This window comes from Malus domestica, chromosome 09, assembly GCF_042453785.1.
Source record: "Malus domestica chromosome 09, GDT2T_hap1".
Lineage (NCBI taxonomy): Eukaryota > Viridiplantae > Streptophyta > Magnoliopsida > Rosales > Rosaceae > Malus > Malus domestica.
In genome coordinates, this window is record NC_091669.1 from 5,091,320 (window position 1) to 5,103,440 (window position 12,121).

General features: G+C 38.6%; 2 protein-coding genes across 2 annotated transcripts; one reads left to right on the plus strand and one right to left on the minus strand.

Annotated features, from left to right (window-relative positions):
* Nucleotides 1–771: 771 nt before the first annotated feature.
* Nucleotides 772–2,383, plus strand: LOC103442466 (uncharacterized). Its single transcript, XM_008381252.4, has one exon. The coding sequence runs from the start codon at nt 1,047–1,049 to the stop codon at nt 2,202–2,204; it is 1,158 nt and encodes a 385-aa protein (XP_008379474.2). The 5' UTR covers nt 772–1,046; the 3' UTR covers nt 2,205–2,383.
* Nucleotides 2,384–2,440: 57 nt separating this feature from the next.
* Nucleotides 2,441–5,029, minus strand: LOC103442861 (protein MICRORCHIDIA 4-like). Its single transcript, XM_029108716.2, has one exon. It carries the CDS (start codon nt 4,798–4,800, stop codon nt 2,605–2,607), a length of 2,196 nt encoding a protein of 731 aa, XP_028964549.1. The 5' UTR covers nt 4,801–5,029; the 3' UTR covers nt 2,441–2,604.
* Between the last annotated feature and the right edge of the window lie 7,092 nt (nt 5,030–12,121).

Here is a 12,121-nt window from a genome sequence, read left to right on the forward strand (position 1 = left end):
GGGGAGTTGGTTTAATTTTATTTTTTAAATTAATTGTATTTATGTTATAAGAATACAAGTGTCAACAGGTTATTAGTGGGGAACACCACATGTTTTGCTGATGTGTGTATTCCAGTCACATAGAAAAATTTCTCGTAGTTTTGAATTCTAGATCCGTCCCTGTTTGCGAAGTAGTAGAAAGTGTATTTATCTGCTCGGAAATATTTAATGCGTAAGTTTGTAAGTTATGATGTTTAGTGTTTTTTTTTTCTTGAAGTTGAAAAAGGTTCTATGCTCAAATGTTTGTGTTGATTAAAAAGAAATATTTAGTTCTCAACTGTAGATACGAGAAATTAAGAACTTTTATTATATAAAGTTGTAAACTAAATAGAAATGTGTTTCATACATGATATACGTACTTTTTACATAAAATACTTTCTTTTTTTGCCTATTCTTCAGTAATACACTGTCATCTCATCCGTACTAACTTATCTAAGTGCAACATCTCAATTCTTAGTATATGTACAAAAAAAAAATCCAAACTAAATTCATTTCCACAACAAAACGTTTTACTTGAAAATAATGAAGACATGAAGAGAGAAAATGATACAAAACCGCTAACATACAGAACATAATAACACTATAAATTAGTAATATGTCTCAGGTTCGACTTCTATAAACGACAAGTTTAGTAACATGTCCCAAAAAAATTAATCAACACAAGCGTTATATTTGTTAGATTTACAAATAATACCTACCGGAGATAGAGAATTATGGACTAAATTATTTTGAAAAAAAATATCTCTTATTTTTCATTCCAATTCGCATAAGAATGAATACTATGATTCGCGCGGAACCAGCATAAATACAACATTTATAGGATGACTTCCGTCTTGACCTCAATTTGTCTTTATTAATTTTTATGCTTACTTTTCTTTTTGGATAAGACCCTTAAAATAAAAAATAAATAAATAACGAGGGAAGAAAACCCCGCAGTATATAAACCGAAGGCGCCACCAACCGAAAATTTTCCTCTTAATTTTTTGCGGTATTATTTTTCGTAAACAATGTCTGAGCTTTCCGCCACCTCTCACCTACCCCGCGAGCCGCAACCACAAAACGAACCCGACGACCCGCAATCCCACCCAACCCCCCTCCTCGATCCCCTCACCCACTGGTGCGCCAACCAAAACTGCAACCCCTTCGCCGCCGATCCTCTCGATCCCCGGAGCTCCTCCGATTGCGACTGGTTCTCCGACGTCGCATCCGATTCGGACCATGACGTCAGCTGCTTCGTCACCGATCTCTTCGACCGCCGCAGCTCCGAGCAGCCGCCCAAGACCGATGGCGTCATCGATTCGGGTTCGCGGTCGGATCCGGTTGCGGCCGAATTGGAAATTGGGGGTCTTGAGGATGGCGACGAGACGGAGTCGAATTTAGGGTTTGGGTCAAATTCTCAGCGATTGGGTTCTGAATTGGGGGAGTTTATAAGCCTATCGGGAGCTGGTGGGCTTCGGATTGTTGGGCTGGAATCTGAATCGGATTCGGATTCCGGTACTATCGATGACATAGAAAGTAATCGGATCACCGATTCGGGTATCCAGTCAATTTGGGATAATCTTTTCTTGATGGAGCAGAGGAATATGCTTGAAGGTTCCGAATCGATCGAGACTAATCCGGTCAACGGCGGAGTGGAAGAACTATCGGTGACCTCTGGGTTTTCCACTGAAGAAGAAGAGGTTCCGGAAGGAGCGGCACGAAGCCTGGAGTGGGAAATTCTCTTGACGGTCAACAATTTTCGGAGGTTCACCGATGATGACGATCTTGACTTGGAGACTGCAGAGTACATCAACACGATTTTCGGGCAGTTCGTGGAGAATGCCAATGCCATGAAAGGTAGTCCTCCGGCGGCTTTAAGCGTGGTTGAGGATCTTCCATCTGTTGAGTTTACAGTGGAACAATTGAAGAAGGAAGAAGCGGTTTGTGCTGTTTGTAAAGACAACATCTTGGTGGAGGATAAAGTCAGGAGCTTGCCCTGTTGCCATTACTACCATCAGGACTGCATCGTGCCGTGGTTGGGCATTCGGAATACATGCCCTGTTTGTCGGTATGAGCTTCCCACGGATGATCCAGATTACGAAAGGAACAAGTGTGAAAGCGCTGCTCAAGGCGAGCCAGGGGATTCACAGGTCAGGTTTGAGTTTGGGTTTGAACAGTTTGTCTAAGATGCTATACAGATATATATAATCTTGCTTTGCTAAATGTAAAAATTGTAAATATGCGTTTTTCGGGCAGTCTTATATCCGATGATGAAATGAAGCTTGTAATGGTTTTGAACATCGTATGGCTTTTGTTAATTTGGTGGAGTCTCTCAGTGTAATAAATTGCTTTGCGTTTCATGTTACTTGAGTTTTTAGTAGTGTTTAAGCACCAACCTTGCAAGAGGGTTAATGAAAATTAGTTTGAACTTTGAAGAAGTATTCTTATTAGAGATTGAAATTTGTCAAATTGCGAAAAACGAATACATGAGATCTACGATAAAGTACTACTACTGGATTTCAGATTAAACTACATACATTTCGCCGCCAAGTCCTAACTAAAGAAGTAGTGAACACAAGGCTAGACTTAGGCGGACTTGATTGCTTCGAGTTGCTCTTGCAATTGTTGTATGGTATCTGTTGCATTCTTCAGCTTCTCTCTCAAACTCTTCTCCTCCTTGTCTCGACGCTCCCTCTCCTCAGAGAATATGCCAATTATGGTGTCTTCTTCATTGTTCAGTTCTGTAATTTTTTGTTGTGCCGCTAGGAGCTGAGTTTCAAGTGACTTGCACCTCTGATCTTTCTTCTCCAATATTTTCTTCAGTTGGATATATGCTGTTTTCAGTTGCTGCACCCCTACAACTTGACCACGCACCAAGCGGGAACGCTCAGCATTGACATCATGAACGTGTGGTGAACTGGCTCCTGGGCTACTTGGTGAACAATTGTGCTGTGATTGTTCAGTATCTTTTGTACGTGAAGATAACTGAGTCGGGCGATCTTTCCCAGAGTCTTCTTTAGCTGCAAATCCCTCATGACGGCGGCCACCCACATCAGACATGGAAACATGCATGTCTGCATCTGCATCGGTAACATTGGCTGGCGAAGGCGGTAATGATGATGGAACATTGGCGGGCGAAGGTGGTGTTGATGGTTCATAAGACCTTGATGATCCTAGTGTCCCAGATTGCTTGGGGGTTTGGACTCTATCGTTGGTGATCCTTTCAGAAGCTCTTGAACGAACACCCTGAAGTGCGGGTGAATCAGGACCCGAAAATGGTCTCTTCTTGCTGCATGGCGTGGTAGATGGAGGATCAGGACTAGTCTCTTTAAGATTTGCAGAGTCGTTAATGATCTTCTTATTACGTCGCCGAGCGTACCCGATTTTGTGGCAGTTAGAACCCCAGTAATCCTTTTGCATATGTATCAATCGTTTCTCGAGCCTCGAAAGAACCGTTGTACGCTCAAACCCCTGCTTATCATGAGCTGGTTCAACAAAATTAGCTTCTAAAACACCCATAACACCCCTGCCGTCGCTTCCTGCAGCATTCCACAGCCTCCAAAACGGCTTAATCAGTCGATTCTTGTGATAAACATTGAACCCTTGAACGTCGATATGAGATTCTGCGTCCTTTACAAACCCGATGGTGACAGTAGCCATCACATTTGCGCTTGTTTGGTTCCCGTCAGCCCCGGTTGGCCGATACGTGACTTGCTGGGACATCATCATATCATTCACTATGTTGTGGTGCTCAACTTCCTTCCCACGAAGGATGATCCGAAAGTTAGAAGGAAGCCGCAAATAGAGAATCGATGCATAGCTCCGCAACGAGTGCTGGTACGTCAAGAAAACCCGCGAGTTGGGATAATCTTGAGCCATTTGTATATTCTTCTCGTCCCGATTGACACCTCTGAGTTGAATATCATTAGGGTCGGTGTCAAAGTCAAGCTCCAACTGATCTTCGTCGTCCTCCCAAAGGTTGTAAATGATTATTTGGGTGCCATGGTTCTTGATCGTTAAGAACTGACGATGCAGCTCTTCTTCGCTAGAAAATGGCGACCACTGAACGATTGTCTCGACATTTTTCTTCCAGTCTCTTTCGGAGGATCGAAACATTTTGCTCCAAGCTCCTCCTCTTCTCTCATAATCAAGCATGGGAACTACAATGTCTTCCTTTCCAGTGCTCTTCAAGAAGGTGTAAGACAGCAATCCGATGCTCCGCGTATCACTTTTTCCATCTATTCCTTCGCAGCGCGAAAACACGATCACATCTGCTCCTAGCCTCATAGTACTCGTCTTAAAACCGTTTCCATACTGTCCTATGGTGTCTCTAATTTTACTTTTCACCGAATACCCCAACGACATGCAGTGTCGCATCTTGCTCGGATCCATACCACCGCCATCATCTTGGATCAGCAACATTCTGCTTCCATCTTTCTTGTTTTCAAGCACATCGACGTTGACGTAAGTAGCACCACTGCAAACCTCATCCAGTGCATTGTCTAAAAGCTCGGCAAAAGCGCCGAGAGCCCACTTGTGACTTGTGGCATTGGAATGCAGAAATCTGGGATGAACCCTAACGTGGTCGATCCCACCAGCCGCAGAAGTATGATCATCGCTACAAGGAGCTCCTTCATAATCCCCAGCCTTCCAAAACTGCTTACAGCTCTGCCGGGCTCTCACCTGCCTCAGCGGCTGAGGACTGAGAACCGGGCCTGATCCCGCCCCGCCCAGCTTCCGCTTCTTCGAAGACCCTCCCAAAACTTCGCCCTCTTGTGACATGCTGGATGATACAGGCTAATCAACTGGTAGGGATTTAGAAAATTGTAGAGGAAAGTAAACCTAAAAAAGGGCTTCGCACAAAAATCTTATATCGTGGAATTATGCTAGAAAATTTGTTCACTCACCAATGTGATGATCCACCAAGTCCAAGATCTGTGTATTTATAATTTTATACACAAGGACATATCCCGAAACAAACAGGAAAGGCCTAATCCTAATAGAAATTTGAAAGAAATCCTAATCCTAGCTGAAATAGGATATTAAGCAAATTACCAATTAATCCTAAAACGAAAAGGAAATTAAGCAATTTTAATCCTGCTACAAATTTGAAAGCACCCGAATCCTACTGGAAATAGGAATGCAAAGATCAATCATGTGGTAATTTATAGGAGAAATATTTGTGTTACCAAAGATATCACTCCTAATTAATCGGGATTTATTTAATGGAAATAATTAATTTTTGGGTGGCAATTAGAAAATAAAAAACTAAAAAAAAATCAATGAAGGGCACGTAAGTTACGTAACAAGCGAGGAAGTATATATTTACTTCGATTTCGGTTTTGTAGGTCAAGTCTGCAACAAAAAAGGGCTACAATGGAATCCATCAACATACAAAGATTTAAAAAAAAAAAAAAATCCTCATAAAAACACAAGATTATCAAAATTGATGAATAACATTATCAATTTTGATGATCTTCATGACGTTGTACTGGTCCGAACCCTAAATTTATTTTTCAGTGCAAGTGCGTTTCCAATCGTTGGTGTACTCTCATCTCTGATTCTTAGTTCATTAAGCGCTTTTTATCCCTCCAAAGTGATAGGCAAACGCCGATAATCCGTACCCTGGTAAACCACAAATCAGAGGAATTCCTTACTAGAATATCATCGTCCTCCAAGCGCCACTGACTCCGTTATTCGAAAGGCTCATGAGTTTCCACTCTGAGAGAAAAGCCAATTGATAATTGGATGAGTGGAGGCCCTGGTGGCATTAGTGATCATCTTCAGAACATTCTCATCGTCTTGGATCCATTGATCATCATCGACGAAATTAAACATTGTGAATGTAGTGTAATTCGCTTTGGTGAGCAATCTTTTTGAAGATCTAAGCCAGTACTTGAACGCTTTGGCAAGCAATCTTTCATATGAAGACCTTGTCCATTTGACCATCAAGAGTCACTTCAATTACAAATAAGGAATCTAGGTTTGGGTAAAACCCTATATAAAACTCTCCTATGTATAGGTGCTACCTTTTCTGGGAGCTCGGAAGACTCACAGAGGCATTTCAGCCTCACTCCGGTCATAAGTCTGGCTTCCAGACCAGTAGCTGGTTTCGAACTCGAAACCTCCAGTTTTTAGTTTTTAATTTAAGAAAGCCTCGTAATCCGTCATTTACCACTGAGCCACTAGCTCGTGGTTCCTTCATTCTTTCTTGAAGATATAATAAATTGATATATCTCGAAGGACATTGATTTTTCATACTGAAGTTTCTAGTTTTGTTTGTTATTTCATCAATTAATGTGTATCGCACGTCGACAAGCTAAACGTTATCACACTTGATTAGTAATATTGGTCACTTTTGTAGTAGTTATCCATCCACTTTGTCCGTCAGATAATATATATTTTGTTAGAAACTATTAGTATTTATGTTTATTTTAGTATTTGAATTTTCTTTGATAATTTAGGAATTGGGCCTAACCTATCCGAATTAGGGTTTCTTACATTTAGTTCTCTATAAATATTGTTTGTAATTTAGTTTGAAAAATAAGTTAGTTACAATATAGTTTCTTAGAGTTTTGTAGCCGTTTCGGCATTTTTGTATGTTTAATAATAAGGATAATATTCCTATTAGTTTGTAGTATTGGTTATCGCGCATTCTGATATTCAACTTGATATCAAAGCAGGTTAAATCCTTTGGGAATTAATCTGTTTCGGGGTTGATATCGATTTGTTTGTCTGTTCAGTATCAGTTTTGTTTCAGTTAGGGTTTGTTAAAAAAAAGAGGCTGAATTTGTTTGTTTGTGAGGGTCGAGGCACACCGTGCTGAACCCTGAACCCCAGTTCGAGACCACCGCCACACCAGATCGATTCCGCTCATACCCGCATCACCATCCACGCGCGCCGATCTGCAGAACCATCCACCACTGATGCGGCTCGACCACTACTCGCCACTAGTTTTGACGAAGCCCAGACCCAAGAACCACAAACTCGGATCGAGTTCATCTTCGCCATGGATCACTGCCGTTGTTTCTGACTCGCACGCCGCTGCACCATAAACCAAACCCGCATCGTACCCACACCTCACTGCCTGCCTGAACCTTCTGCTGCATCGTCACCACGCCACCAAGTCTCTCCTACAACCCCGCCGTTGTCTGACCACCACCTGTTGTAAACCCACATCGCTTGCTGCCTCGCCTTTACACTCTGGAGCTCGCGTGTTTTATTGCTTGTCAAGGAAAAAAAATCATTTGCTTAAGTCACTGCTATTTAGTTGTTTAAAAAGTACGATGTTGCACTTGTTCGCCCAGCAGAAAAGAGAAAAAGGAAAGAAAAAAGAAAAAGAAAGAAAAAAGGAGAGAAAAAAAAAGGACGAAAAAGAAAAAAATTGTTTGGAGTTTTTGAGGCCCACACGGGCAAAAGAAAAAAAAAATGGTTTACGTTTGTTTTAGGCCCACATGAATTGTTGATTGTCCTGTTTGGAATTGTTTTGTGACCGTCACTCGAGTGCTTGGATTTGTGACTACTCGAGTGATAGTAACTTTTTGGTTCTCGCTATTTGTTGCTACCAGCATACAATTGAGAAATGGAAATCTCGTTCATTTAGTGACGGGTTTTTTTTTCATATTCTCAACACTCACCAGTTCGCTAGTCAAGTCAAGTCAAGTTTGCATACCTGCCAGTCCGCCTAACGGAGCTAATTCGCATCTTCTTATTTGCAAACCCATGTCGTATACCGCCATGAGTTTGACGGGGGGTGTTGGAAAATAGTAGTATTTATGTTTATATTAGTATTTGGGTTTTCCTTGTTAGTTTAGGAATTGGGCATAGCCTATCCAAGATAGGGTTTCTTAGGTTTAGTTCTTTATAAATATTGTTTTGTAATTTAGTTTGAGAAATAAGTTAGTGATAATATAGCCTCTAGGGTTTTTGTAGCCATTTCAATATTTTCGTTTGTTTAATAATATTCATATTAATTTGTAGTATTGGTTATCGCATACTCTGATATTCAACTTATTTACCTATGAAAATTTCTTAATCGTTAATTGAAATTTCATGGTCACTGTATAACAAAGTTTGACAAGCTGCTAATGTTTCTTCGGCAAGTCGTTCATCATGGATAAAAGAATTATGTAGATTGATCCAACAAGTTCACCAGCATATTCAAAACTCAAAAGAATAAAAAAGATCACCAGCATCACCGTCATCATCAAGAACTAGTGATCTACGAGACGATGTAGTGATTGAAATCCTTCCTCCACAACTCCCTCAAGGCGGTGGGTCACTGTATCTATGCAATATATATAACTTCGTATGTTGATCAATATAACGATCTGTTTGTTTGTCTTTTGTTTTTTGTGGTACAATATAACTGTAATTTTTGGTTTAAAAAGATGATCTTATCCATTGACCAAGTTTTTAGTAAAGAGAAATGCTAGCTACCTTCTCCATTTACTAAGTGTTTAGTTTGTCGTGCAAGTCGAATACAAATATCAAATGATGAATAGGGAATGTAAGAAGGAAAAGGTACTGGCAGAAGGTAGCTATTCCTCGTCCGTTAATTTCTATTTTTATTTACCGAAAGACTTTGCTTCTAAGTGAAACCCTAGATGAAGCTCTTCCTATATACGCATGACTGATCATATCTGTACATTATCTACTCTCTTCTGGCGTCTTCCAAATTTCTGGCACCATGAGAGGTGTTGCCGCCACCAAAAGAAGCAGATCTGAGTCGGCAGGACCTCTGATGACCATATTCATCACCCCGAGGATATCAAAAACGTCACTGTCGCCACCATCACTATCATCAACATCAATTAATAGTATTGATCATCTCCCCTTCCAAAACGTCCATATAAAAGAATGGTAAAAAATTCACCCCACTTCCAAATGTACCTGTTTGAACTATGCATTAACTTTTCGACAAAAATAAAAAAATAAAAAAATCATGCATTAACCTAAAGCGTCATCGTCAAAACACATAACGAAAAGAGAAATGCAAGAAACAAATAAACCAGTCATTTTCACAAATGGGGGGGCTAAAACCCTTATGGCTCTTGTAGTGTCCATAGAGACAGAAAGAGCACTGAGTCCCTCTAGAAAAAACTTTTACAATATTATCATATTATGCGGCCTTTGGGAGTGGCCTTGGTTCAAAAATTCTACACAAATTAGTTAAAGGCCACATTCTGATTTAGATCGAGCCGAATTTTTTTCTCTAATGAGTGGGGACTTTGGAATTATTACTTCAATCATTTTTGCTTTGAAATTGATGTAACAAGGAGATAATATTGCAGGTAGCAATATTTGTGCCTGCCTCTTGCTTTTGTTTTCTTCAGGGGTTTTTTACTTATTCGTTATAATTTGCCTTCTTGGTCATTTTTTGTTACCATTTTCTGTTGCTAGCCCTCTCAATTAGCCCACCAATCAATGTCTCTTGTTGCCATTGGCAGCACCTAGCAGCAAGGATGTCGTGTTTAACCATCTTAATTCTTAAAAACTATAAACGAAGACCAATTGATTAGTCCACAACCCTTTCCAAATGGCTTAATTATGAAAGCATATGCAAGCAGTTTTGGATTTTTCAAAGAATACAACCAAAACCAATCTTGCCCTCTCTTTTCTGCTAGATATGGCCATCATTTTGTTTTCCCATAATATTGTATTTGTAATTTGATAAGAAATTTTGGTCAAGGATCAATGGATTATGAAAATTTGGCGACAATGGCGATATATAGTGTTTTATCAATGTGAAGTAACAGACAATTCAGAGGGCAGGCTAGCTAGCAGCACAATGATTCTTAACTAATATTGGAAACCCTAATTTCACGTAGGTCTTGTAATTCGGATCGTTTACCCTGACATCCAAGATCCTCTTATCTGCCAATATTGCTTGTAAACCCTATTTTCATATGTTATAAGCCAAGCCTAGCTAGAAGGACATGCATCAAGAAATTATAAACAAACTCAGAACCTTGATTAGTTTAAAACACCAAATACTTTAGGCAGTGCATAATTAAAGTAATTAAACCAAAAAACGCAGTGTTTAAGCACTACTCATTGTATTAATTAAATTTATAATCAGATCGCCACCAAATACCATATAAAAAATAGAGCAGCAGTCGTGTACCTTTTATGAATACAAGCAGTGGTTGGATAATCCAAGACATTTTTACTACAAGACTACCATATAATGAATTAGTAGCAGAATCAACCAACAAGTATCAGTGAAAACAAACAATATTGATGACGAGCAGGTAATTCAGCACCCAAGTTTAAACTAATCACTTTGCTTAAAATAAAGGAAATTTTAATGAAAAGCTTCCGGTAATGTTCACTTTAACGAAAAACCACATTGTTACACCAAAAAGTCAATCCTGGTACCATTCATTTTACCATTTATTTTGTCCTTATCGTTAAAACTTAAAGTTTTCAAGTCATTTTTATTAATTTTTCCTAAAATTAAACCTGAAAACTTTAAATAATACTTTATTATTACAAGTACGTAAGTAAATGTACCTGTCAACTGTGAGTCAGTCTTACTCAAAATGCACCACCCAGAATTAAGTAAATGAATACATACATTGCACCAGAGATGGCAAATCTTGTGTCAAGCATTAAACAAATATTATTTGATGGACTAATTAACTTGTCTGAGAAATGAGATTAGTTTAATTGCATAAGTAGAAAGTGGAACTGAAATAGAAGAAATTATTAAGAGGGTGTGATCAGCTCATGATGGGCTTATCCTGTATTAACCAATCTCTTGAGATCTAATGACCTCATGATATAGAAATAGTAGGATTTAGCTGTGGAAGATGAGAGATTTTTTATTGTAACCGTCATATAAGATGGTACACCATGTGTCTTTATATAAATGGTGAGATATGTGTGTTAATGATGTAAAAATTAACTTGACACACAAATTAAACCCTATTAAACATGTAATTGTAGTATTAAGCAAGTAGGGATCGTTCTAAACCAAGGATTAACTAGGGCTGCTAATCAATGCAAATAAGACTCAAAAACACTAAACTAGACTATAAATTCAAAACTGACTTAAATGACTTAAAATAGCAACAAACAATCAAAGAGACTCAATTTTAGACCTAACAAGTGATTTGGACGAAAATAAAACTTAACTTGACTCAAAAGACTCAATTAAAACAGATTATGACTCAACTAACTCAAAACACACTAAAAAGACTCAAAACAACACAATACTAACAATTAGACTCAAAACAGACTCTAAGGAGTTATTTGAACGAATTTAAGACTAATAAGACTTAAAACACTCAATTGGACAGATTGAAACACTTTTTAAACTAATCTAACACACCTAAGTAAAGGGGGGATTGAATTGAACGAAATTAATTAAATTGAACAGATTGCAAAATTAAATCAAACTAAGGCACGAAATTAGGTGAATTGAATGGTGAAAAGCTAGCTAGAGGATTCTTCTTCACACATGAAACATATGCAACATAAATTGATTTCCAGTATTGTTTCTTTAAACCATGAACGACAATGCCCCAAATTAATCGTGAAAAGCACAAATTAACTTTCAGATTTTCCTAAGTTCATTGAATTGGATGGAATACGCATCGGCAACCAAATTATTCTTCTCAAGTTCCTTATATGAACAACATGATAGAGATACAATCAAAGATCATTAAGTTCTATGAAAATCATAAGTATTGACATGGCATTCGTAACTATGAACTGCATGATACTCCTGCCATGGATTTACCTAACGTGATTGTGACTAGCAACCTCCACTACTTGTAAATATAAGTTCATAACGATTAGGTGAAACTTCCTTATATTTTAGCATCAGATTCATACATGCAAATTAAGTGTGCACCCCTAATCAACATACATAAATAAGTTCTCAATCAATCAGATAAGTAAACCACATTCATGTTTTACGAGACAAAAACTGAAGGTAATCAATTCATATCAAACATATGTCCATGACTTCGAATTCACATCTAACTAATAAGAAAATTAGTTACACATATTCAAAACAATTGAAAAGCAACCTGAAATAAACATGGAAACAAAACAAGGGAAGAAAGAACTTTAGAAACTCTAAAGGATGCAGGTA